This window comes from Scyliorhinus canicula, chromosome 8, assembly GCF_902713615.1.
Source record: "Scyliorhinus canicula chromosome 8, sScyCan1.1, whole genome shotgun sequence".
NCBI lineage: Eukaryota > Metazoa > Chordata > Chondrichthyes > Carcharhiniformes > Scyliorhinidae > Scyliorhinus > Scyliorhinus canicula.
The window spans coordinates 136284916-136306815 of NC_052153.1; the positions used below are offsets into that span (position 1 = coordinate 136284916).

General features: G+C 43.0%; 1 protein-coding gene across 8 annotated transcripts in view; it reads right to left on the bottom strand.

The window, feature by feature from the left end:
* adgrv1 (adhesion G protein-coupled receptor V1) overlaps positions 1 to 21900 on the bottom strand; it is an 838553-nt gene that overhangs the window by 428790 nt on the left and 387863 nt on the right. For all 8 annotated transcript variants that reach the window (XR_005461637.1, XM_038805279.1, XM_038805282.1 and 5 more), the window contains 7 exons: positions 20614 to 20762; positions 18227 to 18428; positions 16804 to 17023; positions 13726 to 13965; positions 12678 to 12827; positions 5136 to 5591; positions 2076 to 2222 (listed from right to left, as the gene is read on the bottom strand). Coding sequence is in view for 7 of the 8 variants with exons in the window: in XM_038805279.1 (XP_038661207.1) it covers positions 2076 to 2222; positions 5136 to 5591; positions 12678 to 12827; positions 13726 to 13965; positions 16804 to 17023; positions 18227 to 18428; positions 20614 to 20762 (1564 nt within the window). In the remaining variant the exon portion in view is untranslated. The remainder of the gene's footprint in view (positions 1 to 2075; positions 2223 to 5135; positions 5592 to 12677; positions 12828 to 13725; positions 13966 to 16803; positions 17024 to 18226; positions 18429 to 20613; positions 20763 to 21900) is intronic.

Consider the following 21900-nt stretch of genomic DNA (forward strand, 5'->3'; position numbering starts at 1 on the left):
AGTACTGTGGCTTCACAGTGCTAGGGCCCAGGTTCGATTCCCCGCTGGGTCACTGTCTGTACGGAGTCTGCACGTTCTCCCCGTGTCTGAGTGGGTTTCCTCTGAGTTCTCCAGTTTCCTCCCATGGTCCAAGGCATGCAGGTTAGGTGGATTGGCCATGCTAAATTGCCCTTAGTGTCCAAAAAGGTGAGGAGGGGTTATTGAGTTATGGGGATTGGGTGGAAGTGAGGGCTTAAGTGGGTTGGTGCAGACTTGATGGACCGAATGGCCTCCTTCTGCATTGAATGTTCAATGTTCTATGTTTGTTCTATGTTCTATCGGAGGAAACCGGAGCACCCAGAGGAAACCCATGCAGACACGGGGAGAACATGCAGACTCCGCACAGTTACCCAAGGCCGAAATCGAACCCAGGTCCCTGGAGCTGTGAGGCAGCAGTGCTAACCACTGTGCCACCGTGCTGCCCTTTAATGCTCTAATCTAACACCTTTCCCATTACAGACGTCAAGTTTCCTGTCTTCTGTCTCCTTCCTTTTTTGAATAGAGAGGTTATATTTGCTACTTTCTAGTCTGTTGGAACCTTTTCACAATCTAGGAAATTTTGAAAAATTAACACCGACACATCGACTAAGTCATTAGCCACCTCTTTTAACACCCTAGGATAAAGACGGTCAGGACCCGAGGACTTGTGAGTCTTGACTTTGTCAAACAGTCATCCACAAACGTTAGCTCCTTCTCTCTCCACTGATGCTGTCAGACCTGCTGAGTGTCCAGTGTTTTCTATTATTGTTCAGGATCATGTACAGAATACTTATTTAATTTAATATCTGCATATCGATCAACTTGCTGAATAATCATTAATGCAAGAGACTTCTGCTAATTTTCTCCAGTGTAATCACTGTTTGGAAAAAATACTACAAAGTAACTATTTCAAAGTCATTGGGCGCGATTCTCCACTCCCCACGCCGGGTGGGACAATCGCGGGAGGGCCCCCCCGACTAATTTCACGACCCCCTGGCACCCCCCACGATTCTCCCACCCTCCGCTTGGAAGAATCGCCGGTCGCCGTTTTTCACGGTGACCAGCGATTCTCCGACCCGGATGGGCCATTCGCAACCGTTTCACGACGGTGGCAACCACACCTGGTCGCTGCCGTCGTGAAATCGCCATGAGATGCCCGTTTTGGGGCTTGTAGGAGGCCTGGTGGGGAATGAGCACCACAACTGTGCTCGGGAGGGGACATGCCCGCGATCGGTGCCCACCGATCATTGGGCCGGCGTCTCAATCGGACGCACTATCTCCCCTCCGCCGCCCCGCAAGATCAAGCCGCCACGTCTTGCGGGGCGGCTGAGGGGAAAGACAGCCACCGCGCATGCGCGGGTTCGAGCTGTCAGCCATCGTGACGTTAGCCGCGCATGCGCGGGTTGGAGCCGGCCAACCTGCGCATGGGCGGCTGACGTCACATAGGCACCGCCGTCGCGTCACTCTCGGAGAGTTACGGAGCGCTGCTCCTAGCCCCGCCGGGAGGGGAGAATAGGGGGCGAGGAGCGGCCTCTGAGTCCGTCATGGAATTCGGCCGAGTTCACGACGGCCCTCCCGATTTTTCCCAGGAGCGGAGAATTCCGCCCATTATTACATTACTTATATAAAGGTGGCACGGTAGCACAATGGTTTGCACTGTTGCTTCACAGCGCCACGGACCCGGGTTCAATTCCTGGCTTGAGTCACTGTCTGTGCGGAGTAAGCACATTCTCTGTGTGCCTGCATGAGTTTCCTACGGGTGCTCCGTTTCCTTCCACAAGCTCCAAAAGACGTACTTGTTAAGTGAACTGGAAATTCTGAATTCTCCCTCAGTGCACCGAACAGGCACCAGAATGTGACGACTAGGGGCTTTTCACAGTAACTTCATTGCAGTGTAATGTAAGCCTACTTGTGACACTAATAAAGATTATTATTCTTAATTCAAGTAATAAAATATCAAGGAGCAATGAATGCCATCTGAAATGTTTAGCTGCAGAGAAGTCAAACAATTATTAAGATCTTTCAATCCAAAATTATAGATGCTAAAACAAAATTACCTCAGAATTTGCTGCTTCTTCTGGGACAAAAATAATGGCCGAGTTTGTCCCATTGAAAAGTCGGGGAGGAGGAATAGAAGTATTTCCACTTAAAAGGCTCGCATTTATTAATTCAACAGAAGCATCAAAATCCAGTCCAAGGAAAGTCTACAAGGAAAAGTCAAAAGTAAAATGCTATTAATCAATAATCACTTTTGACTTAGAGAAACTTAGAAAAACCTTATTTCTTCGCCTTACCACAGAAGTCTCATATGTGAGACAGCTGCAGCACACCTCACTGTGCATCATCCTAACATCTTGTATTTAGTCGTTTTGAGTTTTGCTGAAAAAAAGAGACATGTCGAAGGTTTTCATCTTGCACTCATTTGCAAGGATACCAATATAAAGGGAAAACAACAATTTATATTGTACAAGAGGAGAATTCTGATTGGTTGGCAAGTGGACTCTGACGGTTAACAGAATTGTCATGGAGAATGGACCAGATAATGGTGACTAATAGATAATTGCTAAAATTATTTGAAACTTAAACCATACAGCTTGACCCTGATTGGTCAAGGCATTGGTCTGGAGAATGAATCAGCGGCTGGCTGTCATTTTTGTTTAGCTGAAACATGCGCAGTGTATGTACACTTTCTTTCTCTCTGCAAAGAACAGAGCCTTGCGTATTGATTTATGTAGCTTCCAGTACTTGCAAATCCGCCACACTCCAAGCCCGACTAACAATCTTAAATTGTTGTCAGCATAATTCTTAGCACAAATGTTTTGAGTTTTGCAAGGCCAGGTTGGTTGGCTATGGTCTGTACCTTGCCCACTATGAATAGCGGCTGGGACATGCTATTCCATATGATCAGTTAGTCTTTGTGATGTATGGCCTATGTACCTAGCATGACAATGGCACTGAAATTCATATACCATATTACTCATTTATGTGATAGGCAGAATGCCTTTTTGGCTTGATGGTGTGGCATCTGTTAGAGGCGAATACCACCAGTGTTGCTATAGCAGCGTGAAACAGCTAGCTTCATCTGTCGCTTAAACTTTTGAGATACCTTGCCTTCCAGGGTCATTTGAGGCAGACTACGAACATCTGAGGGTCTACATTGCCTTGTGCCCATTTAGGAGTTTGTGCGATATATAGCACAAATTGACCTGATCAGGGTAGTATTATCCTGCAGGATTCTTTTGATGTGCCCTATTTAAGCATCAAGCTTACATGGTGAGCAAATAGATTGGATCTTTTTACAAGGTTGATAGCAAGATGAATCTTAGAGCATGTGGAACTGTAAGAACCCCAAGACGTATATTGAACTGTGAAGGTAGGCTTGTGGTAGGTCAAGATGGAGAACCCCTGGTGGATTTCTCAACTGGAATATCAACCCGTAACAGCCTCCCCGAACAGGCGCCGGAATGTGGCGACTAGGGCTTTTCACAGTAACTTCACTGACGCCTACTCGTGACAATAAGTGATTTAGGGGCTGGTTTAGCTCACAGGGCTAAATCGCTGGCTTTTAAAAGCAGACCAAGCAGGCCAGCAGCACGGTTCGATTCCCGTACCAGCCTCACTGGACAGGCGCCGGAATGTGGCGACTAGGGGCTTTTCACAGTAACTTCATTGAAGCCTACTCGTGACAATAAGCGATTTTCATTTCATTTTCATTTCATTCATTTCAACACAAATGTTTCCCCCTTATTAATGGTATTCTTGCAAGGTGTCCAGATGTGTACAAGATTAAAATCTTTGACAAGTCTCTGTTTCCTGCAATCTTGCAATTAGAAAGTTCTACTCAGGTTTACAGGACCAACTATTATAATAATGATGTCATTATGCTGTACAAAGAATGGTAACAATGCAATGCAAAATTTTCAAGGCTAAAAATGAGGATAGAGATCAGTATTTTATCTTTCCAATTCACATAAGTGCAGGTCATATAGAGCACACCCAAAGAATTTCTAGATTCAGGTCAATAGCTGAACGCAGATGTTTGCGTGGTGTAGCCTCCCCCTGAACAGCCAAGTCATTGAAAGTAAGGTGTAAAGTCAGCCCTGCTGTAGGGTTGAGAAACGTGGAGCAGCACTTCTTACTGTGAACTACAAGATTTCTGGCTGCTGTCCAAATGGAATTATCATGGGGACGGACCAGAGCTCCAATATTTTATTAAGATTCCAGACTAGAACCCATAATTTGCATGGGGTAAAACTGTGAGGGAATGCCACTGCACCATAGGAGTGATAACTTTGATCAGCAGACGGCTTTCATTGCAAAACACACTTTAATTTAAACACAGAATTAAGCACATTAGCAACAAAGAAATGGCTTTACAGTTAATAATTATACCAACTTAACTTGCTTCCTGAAATCTGTCTCTACATTGAAATTAAAATTAAGCAAAATTATACCAGTGAATAATGTTAACAATCGGGTTTTACATGCTCATATTGAGATATTCTTTGGGAGAGAGATATTTCTTTAGAACGATATTGAACGCTGGCTGTCCAGCTTGGTGGAAGCAACTAACAAACCTGGCTTCTCCCATTGACTAAGGCACCTGCAATCCAAAAGCACACCGCATTCTTGTGTCTTGTTACAAAAGTTTGCATTGCCCCTGCAAAAATCAATTATTTTCTCCCTCTGCAATCACAGCAAAAATACTAAATACAAACTTTAAAATATGAAAATTTCTCACATTTGTCACAATAGCCATATGACCTCAAGCCCCAATTTCTGACCAACCAGTGTGATGAAAAGAATTCCTTTGTCTTTTTCCATCCTTCACGGCCGCCTTGCTGCTGTGCATCTCAGACCTTCTGATCAGGTAGAATCCTGATGCAAGGCCAAACACCTGTTTCTACTGAAAACGCTTCCCAAATGCCTCTCCAGCATAGCAGTGGAAAATGAAGCACACGGCAATCACATAGCTGTTTGTGCCCACTCCAAGTATAGATGCCCTGTGCACACTCAATGAACCAGCTGTGTAGGTTCTTCAGCACATCTCAATTACGGTAGATTTATTATGCTAAAATATATATATATATTATATATATATTTACCTCATTGCTCACCTGATTTGTGATTGGCACTCTGGCAACAGCAAATCTTGCACCATCTCTGACCAACACAGTCCCCAAAAATTCATCTTGTCCATGAAACACGAGCTTGTATTCCACAATCACATCTTGAAATGTCCCACCATGTCTTGTAATATTAATCTGAAAATAGCGACTCAAGTCACTTCCAACAATCACAGTTTGCCCTTCTGAGTAAATGGCAAACAAACCGTAAGGGTCATCGTTGGCAGGAACATGGAATCTTGAACTGTGCTTTTCCTTGTTCAGATCAGCTCCTCCTTCCACAGAAATCAGCCGAATTATGTAAACTTCATCTAATTCTGGAATGTCATCAGCCAATAGCTGAACATTTATCTCTGCATTTGACTGCATATCTAGGATCATGACTGTACCGCTGCTTGTTAAAAAGTCTCCTGTCATATCAGAATCACTCTGAAGCAACCAATGAACCTTAAATCGAGAATGAAAGACAATTAGTCATTTGAATTGAGAGCAACATTTCGAACTGTCGCAAATACGAGTTCCATGAAATTTGATGCCCAAATGTGTGTAAATTTCTGATGTGGACTTTCTTTTTGCATTTTCTGAAGTTGAAACATCCTGTTTTGAAGAGAAGTTGCTAAAGTATTTAAAGAGTGAATTACATTCAATAAATATCAGTCAGTAAATAGATCTTAGAGAGTCAAAGTTGGGAAAGCTGAGTATTTTTGAGGCATTAAGAATATGATTAAGTCAGGGCAGCACGGTGGCGCAGTGGCAGCCCTGCAGTCTCACAGCGCCGAGATTCCAGGTTCGATCCTGGCTCTGGGTCACTGTCCATGTGGGGTTTGCACATTCTCCCCGTGTTTGCGTGGGATTCGCCCCTACAACCCAAAGATGTGCAAGGTAGGTGGATTGAACACGCTAAATTGCCCCTTAATTGAAAAAATTAATTGGGTACTCGAAATTTATTTAAAAAAAAACAATATGATTAAGTAAATTCAATGAATTAATATAGAAATAAGAGAGAGAAAATGTTCGCTGCACAAATAAAGTACATGTTTTCCTCGCAATGTTAATCAGGGCTTAGGAAAGATATTTATAGGCCTGGATTCTCCCCTTTGAGGCAGGAATCTCGAGAAAGGAGGCATCCCTAGGTTGCGATCTCACCTTCTCCCAGGCACCACCCGACTAGACTATCTTCATGATGCAGTGGCGGGAAGGGGCTGGAGTCGGGGCTGCGGCCACCCAAAAAAGGCCCAAGATTCAAAAAGAAGTAGGTGGACATGAAGATGGGCAGGTTGGAAGGGCTGCCTCCTTTCGCTGGGACATTGAGTGTAGTGTGCCCTCACCCCCGGGCACACTACACTATCACAACCACTATTCCCATGTGTCTTCTATAACCCTCCCTCTACCTTTCCATACCACGTATGGAGTACTTCAGGATAGGGTAAAGGCCCAACCATCCACAGCTGCTTCATCAATGAACTTCCTTCGCCGGCCGGCGGAAATCCACGCAGGCGCCAATGCGTCAGCGGCTGCTGACGTCATACCGGCGCATGTGCAGGGGAGGAGGTCTCTTCCGTCCCCCCACGGCACAGGCCCGCCCGCTGATCGGTGAGCCCCGATCACAGGCCAGGCCACTGTGGGGGCACCCCCCGGGGTCAGATCGCCCCGCGCCGCCAATCCCGCCGGTACCAGAGGTGGTTTAAACCACGGCGGTGGGAAAGGCCTGTCAGCGGTGGGAATTCGTCCCATCGTGGGCCGGAGAATCACCACGAGGGGCCCGCCGACCGGCGCGGCGCAATTCCCGCCCCCGCCGAATCTCGGGGGGCAGAGAATTCGGGACACGGCGGGGGCGGGAATGATGCGGCCCCAGGCGATTCTCCGACCCGGCGGGGGGTCGGAGAATTCCACCTCAGTTCTTCCCAGAGGATAATGGAAATTCAGAACACACTCCCCCAAAAAGGTGATGCGACCTGGTCAATTAAAAATTTCCAAACTGGGATAGATTAGTTTTTAAGGATAATGAAATCAAGACTAGGTAAACACAGTCAAGAGGCAAATCTGCTCTGATTTAATTGACTGGCAGAACAAGCTAAACAGCCTACTCCTATTCCTCTGTGCTTATTCTCCACCCAGATGACAATTTTAACAATAACCAAAACTGCAGACTTCACAACTGCTTTAAAGATCCAGAAATATTGGGCAGCACGGTGGCACAGTGGTTAGCACTGCTGCCTCTCGGCACCGAGGTCCCAGGTTCGATACCAGCTCTGGGTCACTGTTCGTGTGGGGTTTGCACATTCTCTCCTTCTTTGCATGGGTTACGCCCCATAAAAGGTAGGTGGATTGGTAACGCCTAATTGCCCCTTAATTGGAAAAAATGAATTGGGTACTCTAAATTTATTTTAAAAATAGAAACAAAAATCCCGAAATCTGGTAATATTTAAGAAAAGGTCTTGCAGCCTGAAAAGGTGCCGTAAGGCATGATATGATGGGTGGAATCTAATGAAAAGAGCACATTTTCCAACGGTGGGAACAGAAGTGGGCACCACTTCCACATACATGCAGTCAAACAAACAATTACGATGCAGACTGTAAATGTGTACTTCAACTACAGGCACCGAATGCAATTATGCAGCGGGGATGAGGGCAGAATGTGTCGGCCCCAGTGTCACCAGGCACAGCTGTTGGATTTGGCTAGAAAACGCCTGTCCCTTCAAGCATCTATCTCCAAGCAAGCAGGAGAAAGTAGGAGGAAGGTGGGAGCAAGAAATACTATCTGCAGAACCACTAAACTTCCTTTAGTTCAATCGAATCAAAAAGTAAAAATAATATTGCAAGTTAGAAAATGCAGCCTGCATCCACTTTGCAGCTTTGGTCATTTGAGCCCCTAAACTCCAACCTCTCCTCTACAGAAAGCACTTCAAGTCCCCCCTCACTCCACCTTCTCCGTTACAACAATCATCTCCCAGGAACCTCATTACTCCTTCCATCCCATAATCAGCACCATGTTGGGTTTCAAACAATGAGTGGCCCCTGTTATTAAAAATATGAAAAGATGTGTCATTTGAAACATGAAAGTCTGGAAATATCTGGTCTGATTTAAGAAACATGAGAGGATACAGGGAAAGATCCCACAAAGGGTGAATAGCAGTTGTAAAGAGCAGGATTGTAAAATGCAGATAGCCTTAGCCAAACAGGCTTAACAAAACAGGATGTTTGTATGAAGTTAAAAACAATGGTTCACACCTTCATTGAAAGTTACTATCTTAGTAAGCATCTGGAAAAGCATGGATGAGAGTTTCAGTTGAGTTAGTGATAAATGTAAACCTTTCAAGTTATAACCAAATTGATTTTAGCATACAGCTAAAAGCTATGTTTCACACCTTCATTGAAATTAACTATCTTAGTAAGCAGCTGGAAAGGAAAGGATGAGGTTCAATTGAATTTGGTGACAATTCTAGGTGTGAAGTTCTGCTGATATCAAGTAAATTAAAGAAAACTAGAGACTATCGGTCTACGAGAAACATCATTTAAACAAAATCAAAGTCAAAATTATGAGCTGGGGACACAATTGGAAAATAAAACTATAGAAATGACAGGAATTAAAAGTAACACCTCTTGAAATCAAAGCATTTTGAATAACGCAAAGGAACTTTGAACATCACAAAGGAAACAATGTAATCAGAGACCTGAGGTGAGGTCATGTCAAAATGAATACTTAGTTGTGTTAGAATTTTTAGATCAAAGATACTTTTTACAATCAAAATGAAATAATAGTTACTTTACAATAAGGTCATAAAAACTTAATGACTGTTAGAAAGAGAATATAAACCCAGAGACCAGAGCAGGAACTACCAGAACCAGAACTCAGAGAGAAGGAGAGAAGGAACAAGAGAAGCAAGCAGAGTCAGCTAACAGCCAGCTCGGTCATGGGAAAGATAAGACATAGCAGCCGAGCTAAAACAGCTAATACATCTAAGGAAGACTAGAATTTAAAGAGGGGGCAGAGTCAGCTCAGAGTTAGCCAGCAGAGCCAGCTCTCATAGCTCAGTACATGGGACCAACAAGACACAGCAACCGAGCTAACCAGCGAATACATGTGAAGAAGAACAGACTTTAAAGAAGATTGATTGTCAAGTTGGGCCTGAAGGTCCCTTCAACCAACCAGAAGGATCCGAAAGCAAGATCTTTTTACCTTTCTGTAAAGAAAGTGATTGCAGCTTTTAAAAGAAAAAAATATAATAATAAAATAACTTAATTTAACCTGAAACAGTGGTTATTCCTAAGTCTACTTTACTTACTTAGCAATGCGGGACCCAGGATCGATGCTACTAAGAGGTAAGTAGATGAAATCTTCGTTGAAGGTATGGGTTATACCGGGGGATAACTTGAAAATATAGTTTGACCTGAATAGCACCCACCAAAGCCTGCATCGAAGTCAGGGAGTGAGAATCCCTGTTCACCATTTAGAATATCGACCCTTTTTGGTATAGGGGGACTTCTAAGAATAGTGGTGAGTTTTCAACAACACCCCAAAGTTCTGCCGCTCTGCTATTCATTGTGATCATGGCTGATCTTCCAACTCAGCAACCTGTTCCCGCCTTCCCCCCATATCCTTTGGTCCCTTTATCCCCAAGAACTATATTTGACTATTTCTTGAGACCATACAAGGTTTTGACTCCACAGACTCACCATTCTCTGCGTGAAGAAATTTATCTTTATCTCAGTCCAGAATTGTCTACCCTGATCTTCAAACTGTGGCCCCTAGTTCTGGACTCATCAACCATCGGGAACATCTTTCTGCATCTCTCCTGTCTAGTCATGTTAGAATTTTATAGGTTTCTATCAGATCCCCTCTCATTTTTCTGAGCTCCAGCAAATACAATCCTAATCAACGCAATCCCTCCTCACACAACAATCCTGCCATTCCTGGAATCAGTCTGGTAAACCTTCGCTACACTACTTCCAAAGCAAGAATATCAATCCTCAGGTAAGGAGACCAAAGCTGCACACAATAGTCTAGGTGTGGTCTCACCAAGGCTCTGTATAATTGCAGCAAGACATCCCTCCTCCTGTACTCCTCTCACTGTGACTGCCAACATACCATTTACACCTTCTTCATTGCCTGTTGCACCTGAATGCTTACTTTCAGCGACTTGAGTACAAGGACACCAAGTGCGGGATTTTCCGACCTCCGGTGGGTCGGAAAATCGCTGGGGGGGGGGCATGAATCCCGCCCCACTGCTCCAACGTCGGCTGCTGGATTGTCCAGCGCCGTTCTTTTGGAGGGGGCGGGGATCACGTCGCGCCAGTCGGGGATTGGTGGCAGTGGCCCCCCCCACGGCGATTCTCCGGGCCCTGATGGTCGAATGGCCGCCCATTTCCGGTTGGTCCCGCCAGTGTGGATTAGACAAGGTCCATACCGGCGGGACCTGGCTTTGAGGGCGACTTGCAGAGTCCTCGGGGGAGGGGGGGTGGGGGGGGGGGAGGGGATCTGGCCACCGGGGGGCCCCCCCGGTGGCCTGGCCTGTGATCAGGGCCCACCGTTCTGCGGGCGGGCCTGTGCCATGGGGGCACTCTTTCCCTCTGCGCCAGCCTCTGTAAAGCTCTGCCATGGCCAGCGTGGAGAAGAAACCCCCTGTGCATGAGCAGGGATCATGCCAGCAGTTCTGCACATGCGCTAGAACACGCTGGCGCTCCCGCACATGCGCCAACTCACGCCGGCCGGCGGAGGCCCTTCGGTTCCGGTTGGCGCGGCCCCAACTACTCCAATGCTGGCCTAGCCCCTGGAAGTGCGGAGGATTCCGCAACTTGCGTGCGGCTCGACGCCAGAGTGGTTCATGCCACTCTTTGGTGCCGGTACGGCCCGCCCACCGGTTGGGGGAGAATCCCGGCCCAGGTCGCATTGCACATTGCCCTGTCTCAATCTATAGCCATTCAGATAGTAATCTGCCTTCCTCTTTTTTCAATCAAAGTCGATAACCTCCCATTTATCCACATTTTACTGCATCTGCCAGACATTTGCCACTCACTCAACTTGTCCAAATCACATTGAGGCATCTTTGCATCCTCCTCACAGGTCACACTCCTACCCAGCTTTGTGTCATCTGCAAATTTGGAAATATATTTAGTTCCCTCATCTAAATCACTATTATATATTGTGAACAGCTGGGGTCCGAGCACTGATCCCCGCAGTAGCCAACTAGTCACTATGTACCATTTGGAAAAAGACCCACTTATTCCTACTCTGTTTCTTGTCGGCCAACCAGTTTTCTATCGATCTTAATACATTACCCCCAATCCCATGTGCTTTAATTTTACACACTAATCTCTTTTGTGGGGCCTTGTCGAAAACCTTTTGAAAGTCCAAATAACCACATCCACTGGCTCCCCTTGATGAACTCTCCTAGCTACATTCTCAAAGATGTCAAGTAGATTTATAAAGCATGGCTTCCCATTCGTAAATCCCTCTGCACTCTGTCCGATCCTGCCAGTGTTTTCCAATTGCTCTGCTATTACATATTTTATACTGCATTTTAGCATTTTTCCTACTACAGACATCAGGCTAACTGGTCTATACTTCCCAGTTTTCTCCTTACCAACCTTTTGAAATAGTGGAGATTTACATTAGCTACCCTCCAATCCGTACAGACTGTTCTACAGTCTACAGAATCTTGGAAAATGATCACTCATGCATCCACTATTTCTGGCCCACTTCCTTAAGTATTCTAGGATGTAGATCATCAGGCTCTGGGAATTTATCCCATCAATTTTTCCAATACCATTTCCCTACTAACACGGATTTCCTTCAGTTCCTCCCTTTTACTAAAACCTGTTTCCCCAACATTTCTGGAATGTTATTTGTATCCTCCTTTGTGAAGACAGAGCCAAAGTATGTATTTAGTTGGTCAGCCATTTCTTTGTTCCCCACTATAAATGCTCCTGTCTCTGACTTTAAGGGGCTTACATTGTCAATGATTGCTCATAGAAATTCTTCACCTGGAGATTTTCAATAATGATAATTAAGGAAGTGAAATGATGGGGCTATAGAAAATATGAACGAGACATAATTAGGCCAAGAATACGATGAGGTTGGGGTTGGGGGAGTGTCCCCAACAAAATTAAATTCAAGTGTCTGAAAGTTGCATCCTGGAAATCAGTACACTTTGCAATTGAGGTTGGTCTCGCATTACTTGATGCACATTATGCATGAACAACGTCAGCACTGTGACGCAGTACTCAGCCCCATTATTTGCTTGTTGTTTACAACAAACAGAAAATCTGGTGATTTATATCTCCGAAGCTGAGAAATTGAATATTGATTCCGAGTAGCTAAAAGATGTGAAACAACATAAAAGGATGTTTATTTCAGCAAACTTCACTCTGTTAACCAGTGATAATGGCAATGACTTCCATTGCTTCATACTGTTCACACATGTACATATATGATATGCAATTTATAGTTTGAAAGATTATTTCCACGATTAATTTTAAAATGTTCAATTAAATCAAAAAATAAAAGTAAAATGTTGCAAGTCACAGTATTACCTTCACATCTCCTATTGTTCCTTTAGTTCTTGTTATAAAGAACGTAATATTTAACAGTTCTTCTTGATTAGATGGTTCCAAGTAAGTCTTTATACCCAAAGACCCCTCAGTAAACTGCACTACTCCATTGGGATTTCCAAACTTTAGTATCTAAGAAAGGAAAAAAAAGAATTTTCATAATTTCAGAAATTTAGAAAATTATTGATGATCCTTCTCAAAAATTAGGTACGTTTATTCCGAATCCTGAATAGTCTCAGGTATGCAAGCATTAACTCATCTCCAACCCTGGAGCAACCAAAGCAAAATCATCAAGCTGTATGCAAACAGACAGTGAAACATTATGTAATATAAAATTAAAAATATGCTCATCAATTTACTGTTGAATAAAGGGAGCAGCACAATGTGTAGAGCATGGTGAGAGCACTAAAATATTGGTGTTATAGTACAGCAGGCTATGGATTCAATCCCGAATTTTGTCGAGGTTGAACACTCCTCTATGCAGAAGACCTGTTTGTTTGCTCACAGATAGAGAGGGGAAGGCATTAGAGGTTATTAACAATCTGCCACCATCACACAGTTCTTCAGAAACTCATCCAAGAATAGTATAGAAAGGGCACACCAGCTGCTGGTTCAGCCCAATGCCGCTGTGCATATCTGCGAGATCAGAAATGGAGAAAGGTGGTGAGGGAAAATTAAATAGAAAATATTACCAGAAAAACATTGCTCAGATATATTTTCAGGATATCAGTGATAATTGTACAAGGTGAAGCTTCTGAATAATGCATTTTAATAACAATTTGAACAAAATAACAATGCCACAAACATATGCCATGTTAATGGAAGTGGGATATCGGGGAAGATTTTCAACACATTATTCAGAAGCTCTGTGTTTCAATGGATGATTTATAGGTTGTTGACAGACAAATAAAACATGACTATATGATGTTAAACCTGGTGTATTGTAATTTCAACAGAAGAAAAAAATCAAGAGGGTATTATATGTCCAAAGAGTAGTTCATGAACTACTATTCATTCCACAATCACTTACTGTTAATAATACTTTCCCAGCTTTATGGTCAATTTCTGCTTCACCAAAGTCCATGCTAAGTTGGATGATGAAAGTCTCTTGTATTTCAATTTCTCCATGTGGTAAGACATTCAATTCAATGATTCGATTCCCAGTCTCCCCGTCTTTAAAATAGAATGATCCATTCACAGGGTCACCTATGTCTGTGTTGGATGATAATAAGGTTGAATCTGAGTTTGGACCCAGAATACTCCATTTTATCTAGGGGGAAAAATGGTTGTGAGTTACAACGATCACAAAAACATAATTGAGAGGAGAATAATTTAGTGGGAACATTTTTTGACATTCTGACCTCCCACATCTGGTGGACAGAAGAAAAGTGGAGTTTTCGTGGTTGGGGGTTGCAGCACAGAGAGGGTGGTGGTACGGAGAGCTGAGGGGCGAGCAGGTGGTGCATTCTGAGTGGGGACGCGGGGTTCACCTGTCAGAGGCACATTTCTGAATCTTTAGTGTATAATTATTCAACCATAGATTTAAACTAGCAAAGAAATTATGCACGACCAAATTTCCAACAAAGGCTGAGACCCCTCCCCAGTTGCGTACATTAATGACTATTGTTGAATGAATGGGCAGCACGGTAGCATTGTGGATAGCACAATTGCTTCACAGCTCCAGGGTCCCAGGGTCGATTCCGGCTTGGGTCACTGTCTGTGCGAAGTCTGCACATCCTCCCTGTGTGTGTGTGGGTTTCCTCCGGGTGCTCCGGTTTCCTCCCACAGTCCAAAGGTGTGCAAATTAGGTGGATTGGCCATGATAAATTGCCCTTAGTGTCCAAAATTGCCCTTAGTGTTGGATGGGTTACTGGGTTATGGGGATAGGATGGAGGTGTTGACCTTGGGTCGGGTGCTCTTTCCAAGAGCCGGTACAGACTTGATGGGCCGAATGGCCTCCGTCTGCACTGTAAATTCTATGATAATCTATGAACGTACGTTGACATGTAGTGCAGATCAGCTTAATTCACCTTGAAGATATATGCAGAAAGTTGCAACTAATTTACTGAAAGTTGCATGGATTAAGTTTCTTTCCATGCCTCATCCTTGGTGATTTTCCTAAATTTTTACCTTAAACTCCTCGAAATTCCAGACTTGAGATTTATCTATCTTTTAACTTCACTCAATTTCATCATTCATATAACCTTATACAAAAATCTATCTTAAACTAGCTATCAATCAAGTGCATTTCCTGTGTTTTTTTTCCCATGGCTTTGACATTCCCCATCTGTGAGGGGACCAAAAGTGCATGCAGTATTCTCAATGGAGCTGAAAGCCAAGACATGGCACAAAATTAAAATTGTACGTCTGAATTTATATTTAATTGTTGAAGATATATTTTAATTTTTCTTGGGATACAGTAACACCAGCAAGGTAACATTCAGTGCCCCTCCCTAGTTGCTCTGATTCCATTACAGGTAAAATACATGATGAGGGACTAGATTCACATATAGGTCAAACTGAATCACGATTATACAACAACATTGTATATCTTGTACATTGCTCCAAGTAAAGTTTATCAAGGCACTTCACAGGAATGCCATGAACCAAGCTTTGACATGGAGTCACATGGGTGGATATTCGGGCAGAGGCCTAGAGTTGGGCTTTAAGGAGCAACCTAAAGACAAAGTAAAGCGAGATAAAGAGGCAGAGAGGTTTAGGGAGAAAATTGCATGGTTTAGATCTTTGACAGTTGAAGGCATGGCTCCAAAAGATGAGATCAGGAGTGGTAAAGAGGCCAGAATATGTCCTAATGCTTTTGACCATCACAGCAGTTTCATAATATTGATAATTAGCGGCGGCACGGTGGCACAGTGGTTAGCATTGCTGCCTACGGCGCTGAGGACCCGGGTTCGAATCCTGGCCCTGGGCCACTGTCTGTGAGGAGTTTGCACATTCTCCCCGTGTCTGCGTGGGTTTCACCCCCACAACCCAAAGATGTGCAGGTTAGGTGGATTGGCCACGTTAAATTGCCCCTTAATTGGAAAAAATGAATTGGATATTCTAAATTTTAAAAAAATAATAATAATTAACCTTCAATATTTCAAAACATTTTGCAGCTTTATAGTAATTTATAGTCTAGTTATGTTAATCAGGTTTCTGACTGTAAAATATCTTTCGGTACTTTTTTTTTGAGGTGTTAAGAAATCTCTGTTGTGGCTAACATTTATATGAACATATGGATTAGGAGGAGTAGTAGGCTTTTTGGCTCCTCAAGCCTGCTCCGCCATTCAATAAGATCATGGTTGATCTGCTTGTAATTTGAACCCCACATTCCTGCCTACCGCTGATAACCTTACACACCCTGTTAATCAAGAATCTATCGGGCTCTGTCTTAAAAATAATCAAGGATTTTGCTTTCACTGCCTTTTGAGGAAGAGAATTTGAGAGGTTCATGACGCTCTGAGAGAGAAAAATTCTCATCTCCATCTTAAATGAGTGACCACTTCCTAAAAAAAGTGAGACCTAGTTCTAGATTCTCCAGCAAGGGGAGACATCATCTCCACACCCACTTCATCAATACCCGTCAGGATCTTAAAAGTTTAGATCTTACTCTTCTAAACTCCAGTGGATACAAACCTAACTTCTCTAACCTTTCCTCAGAAGACAACATACCCATTCCTGGTGTTAGACAAGTAAACCTTCTCTGAACTATTTAAAACATATTTTGTGAAATAAGGAGACCACGTCAGATGTGGTCTCACCAGTGTCCTGTACAACTGGAGCGTAGCCTCCCTAGTTTCTGATCAATTTCCCTCATGATAAATTATAACATTATATTAGCTTTCCTAATTGCTTGCTGTATGTGTATACTAGCCTTTTGTGATTCATGCCCTCTACACCTCAGAGTTCTGCAATCTCTCACCATTTAGATAATAAGCGTCTTTTTTATTTTTCATGTAAAAATGGGAAATTTCACATTTGCTCACATTATACATCATTTGCCATTTAAAAATGTTAGGATCTATCAAGCCACGTTCCACTCTTGGATCATAACACTTTTCATCCATAAAAAATATCTATTAGATGGGGATAAACTCAAACCTACTTGCACATCACCAGTAAATCCTCCTGTCCTTTCCAGCATCAGAATTAGTATCTTTGTTATATTGGGATTAGGGATGGTGAGATGGGTCAGGTTTAAGAATCTAATGGTCCCACCGATGGAGTCACTTTTATGGATGGTTACTCTGATGGTGAGTTGTGTTCCAAGTATTGCTCCTCCTGTTGCTGCAGTCAACTGAATCTCAAACTCCTCCGCAGGTTCGCTGCAGGGAAATAAACTACAAATATCAACCTGGCTTCCACTTCAAAACTGTACAGTAAATGTAATCATTGCACAAAAGGTTAAACAGTAGATTATCAATATATGTGTTAGAAAAGGGTCAGACCTGCTGTTCCATGCAAAGAATTAATAATAGTTAAGTAAAGTACTTTATAAAGTACACACTGGTGGTGAAAATTTCGACTATAACCAACTTGTTGATTGCTGCCCATTGACAGAGCGCTAGGTTTTATTTCAGGAACAGTTGAAGTGTAGAATATGTGCATTATTGGAAGCGATGTCTTGCAGGAACCATACATTCGGGGTTGGATTTTATACCAAGAGGTGAAATCGGCCATTCTTGCCTTAAGCACCCCCCCCCCCCCCCCCACTTGGTTGGCTCGACCCGAACCCAAATATTAACTGTTGGCCGATTAATTAGCTGAGGATGAAACATCAGACCCAATTGGGAAGCAAATCCTGCCTCTAAGAGTTGTCGAACAATCAAGTGGTTCTCAGGTCTCTGGTCCCTGCAGTTCCACTGGAAGCAGTCCCCACTGCTGGGATTACAGTGAGTCCCAACAGAGCTAAAATTCAAGATAAGTGCAGGGCTGGGGCCAGGCTGGCAGGCCTAGGTAGGGTAGACAGGCAGGGGAAATTTTGGGTGGGAGAATATATTTGGGGGGGTGAGGGTGTGTCCAAAAAAGAAGCACCAGCCCCCTTGTACTTGGCACTAGCGCTCCCTTCACTGGCTAACCCCCCCACATCACCGCTGGCATGAAGATGCCTTTAAGTGGCCATTAATTGACCACTTAAAGACCTCATTAGCCCATAGGCAAGCAGGCTGACTGATGTCTCCCCTGTTGCTTACAAATCTGCAGTAGGAGCAGGTGGGTAGGGGCTGGGAATGTATCCTCTGGCATGGTGCCCAGATTCACCATCCACCAGCAAGCTGCAAGACCCGGCCCTAGATTGGTGAATGTTAAACTTATGGAATAAATGTTGTCTAAGCTGTAAATATGGGGTATACTACATTGCATTATTCATGTGTTTCATCTGGAATATTTGTTGCAATAGTTTGTTAAAACTATTTTGTCAAACTTGGTTTTAGGGATCTAATGAGCATACAAGAGGAGTCAATTTAATTAAATGGTTACTCTGGTGGCAACTCAAGGCTTTTGGTATTTTAGAAAATATTTTTCCTTACCTTTCTGTGTCATCAATAATGGTTACATTGATGAAGCTCTGGTTTTGTCCATCGTAGAATATGACTGTACCATTAGGAAGAATGTAGTCTGCTCCATTGGGTGTTGCTGTGATAGCTCGAGACGCAAACTCTGCTGTGACAAATCCATATGTTCCCCACTTTCTTATCAAAGGAATTCCAAATATCCCAATGTCCTCCTCAACTGCGCAATTAAATGCAGGGTTGATAATTGTTAATCCTTCGAGTCATTAAATTAAATTCTATGCAAACACGCTACCAGATCGTAACTCATATCTGAAAGATTCGTGTTATATTTGGGCTCATTAGCAATATGGAATTAACAGTTTAATCCAGTTATATATAGTTATAAACAAATTGTCCCTCAGGGATCAGTATTGGGCCTGCAATTTTTCACAATTTACATAGATGATTTGGAGTTGGGGACCAAGGGCAATGTGTCCAAGTTTGCAGATGACACTAAGATGAGTGGTAAAGCGAAAAGTGCAGAGGATACCGGAAGTCTGCAGAGGGATTTGGATAGTTTAAGTGAATGGGCTAGGGTCTGGCAGATGGAATACAATGTTGACAAATGTGAGGTTATCCATTTTGGTAGGAATAACAGCAAACGGGATAATTATTTAAATGATAAAATATTAACACATGCTGCTGTGCAGAGAGACCTGGTGTGCTCATGCATGAGTCGCAAAATGTTGGTTTGCAGGTGCACCAGGTGATTAAGAAGGCGAATGGAATTTTGTCCTTCATTGTTAGAGGGATGGAGTTTAAGACTAGGGAGGTATTGTTGCAATTTTATAAGGTGTTAGTGAGGCCACACCTGGAGTATTGTGTTCAGTTTTGGTCTCCTTACCTGAGAAAGGACGTACTGGCGCTGGAGGGTGTGCAGGGGAGATTCACTAGGTTAGTCCCAGAGCTGAAGGGGTTGGATTATGAGGAGAGGTTGAGTAGACTGGGACTGTACTCATTGGAATTTAGAAGGATGAGGGGGGATCTTATAGAAACATTTTAAATTATGAAGGGAATAGATAGGATAGATGCGGGCAGGTTGTTCCCACTGGCGGGTGAAAGCAGAACTAGGGGGCATAGCCTCAAAATAAGGGGAAATAGATTTAGGACTGAGTTTAGGAGGAACCTCTTCACCCAAAGGGTTGTGAATCTATGGAATTCCTTGCCCAGTGAAGCAGTTGAGGCTCCTTCATTAAATGTTTTTAAGATGAAGATAGATAGTTTTTTGAAGAATAAAGGGATTAAGGGTTATGGTGTTCGGGCCGGAAAGTGGAGCTGAGTCCACAAAAGATCAGCCATGATCTCATTGAATGGCGGAGCAGGCTCGAGGGACCATATGGCCTACTCCTGCTCCAAATTCTTATGTTCTTCAACTTTTTTTTTTCTTTATTCATGTTCATCTGTTAATATAATTCACTAAACAAATTGAACATGTTTGTACATTACTAGGCTCAAGCAGAGAGTCAAATATATAGAGACTGCATTGAATAATCAATTATACAATATTTAACAATATCAAACTTTTCATTTACCTCAGATGACTGGCCTCTTACCTAGTTGGCTTTAAATCTGTTTCATGCAGCTGTCTCTTTAATTCAGGGCACTTCCTCTGATTTTTTTTTTTCTTTAACTTCATCTGAGCAAGACCTTGTTCAACCTTTTGTTCTTTGGCCCTTTAACTTAACTATTTTCCCAAGATATACTTTTGTCTCACTTCCCTGATTTCTGGGCTTTCTTTTGGGAAGTCTGCTTCTCTACAGTTCCCTTAATAAGGGGCTGGTTTAGCACAGTGGGTTAAATAGCTGACTTGTAATGCCGAACAATGCCAGCAGCGCGGCTCAATTCCCGTACCGGCCTCCCCGAACAGGCGCCAGAATGTGGCAACTGGGGGCTTTTCACAGTAACTTCATTGAAGCCTACTTGTGACAATAAGTGATTATTATTATATTATTATATATCCTGATCAGCTTCTCCTGGTTCCAGATTAAAACAAACTCAGATGTTCTTTCTATCCTCATATGGTCCCAGTCGCTAAGCAACAACCTAATTTTCCTTTAAGCCCTGTTAGTTCTCATGTCATAAATCCTCCTAACCATGCATGCACCTGAACCAAACTGAAGTCATTAACCATTTCAAATACAGATACACCAAATTAAAATTACTTTAAACTAGGCCTTATTTCTAATACCCATAAGTACAAATATACATTTGTTTCCTGGCAACATGATCTATTGTAAAACTATAGCCCTGTTTCTCTGTGTCGCAATCCCTATCAGCAAAGCTCTCCTCTGGATTGTATATTCAGATCTTATACTCTTTCACCCTAATTGATACTTCATTAAGGGGGGATTAAAAAAGCTTACCTTCGATACTGAGGAATTGTGGATCAATTTCTATAATACCTTCTGCATTGTCATTTGTTTGTATTACTATCCTAATGGATGAGATGTTACCCAAAACAGGAGGTTGATCTGGTTGTATGCCGTGATCTCCAACAGTGAAATCATGAATACTGGCAAAATATAGAAGGATGATAATATAATACCTAAAAAAGCACTGAAAGCAGATTGAACAGCAAATTCCAAGGAAATTTGATACATATTTGAAAGTTTGAAATATCAGGTCGAGGAAGACAGAGTAATGGAGTGGCACTAATTGAATAGTTCTTTCAAAGAGCTAGCACAATCAGACTGGTTGCAGTGGCTTCTTCTGTGTTGAATCATTCAATGTTACAGTGACACCATTAAGTTTTGAAGCTTAAGCTTCCTAGATTTATGAATTCCTACAGGTCATCCTTATATTCAGCTGGATGGCTGGTTCGTGATGTGGAGCGATGCTATCAACGCTGATACAATTCCCGTTATCAGCTGAGATTATTCATGAAAGCCCTGCCTTCTCAACCTTGCCCCTTGCCCGAGGTGTGGTGACCCTCAGGTTAAATCACCACCAGTCAGCTCTCAAAGATGAGAGCAGCCTGTGATCCTCTGGGACTGTGACAATATTTACGTTTTTGGAATTGAAATGGCTTTAAAAATGGACTTTAGACTCATAATAAAAGCAAAACACTGCAAATGCTGTAAATCAGAAATAAAAACAGAAAACACTGGAAAGACTCAGCAGGTCTGACAGCATCCGTGTCGAGAGAACCAGAGTTAACGTTGTAAGTCTGTATGACTGTTCTGAGTGCCAAGGAATAACAGCAGAGGCCCTATGGAATGGAATCAACACACCACCATTAAAACCCACGTCCCCATCACAGATCCCACAGCCCATCCACACTGGCAAAAGCTTTTGTGCAGCAAATGGACACAAGTGGGGCCTTGCAGGAAACCCAGAGTGCAACTGTGGTGCTCCCCAATCAATGACTCATCATTGAAGATTGCCCTGACAAAATTCAGCAGAGGTCTCAGAGAGCTCTATTTAGCCACTGCGGAAACTACTGCCTGGCTTATTGATTATTGCACATGTAAAAAAAGAGTGGAGCCCTTAGACCTAGTTTTGAGCCAATGAAAGACTAATTGGAAGGTGAGCATCAATAGAAAGAAATTAGGATAGAAAAGCATTTGAGCTTCTTATGAAGAGGACAAAAGGTGACACTTGATTGGTTATATGTCACTTTGATAATAAAAATATAGATCAAGTATTAAGAA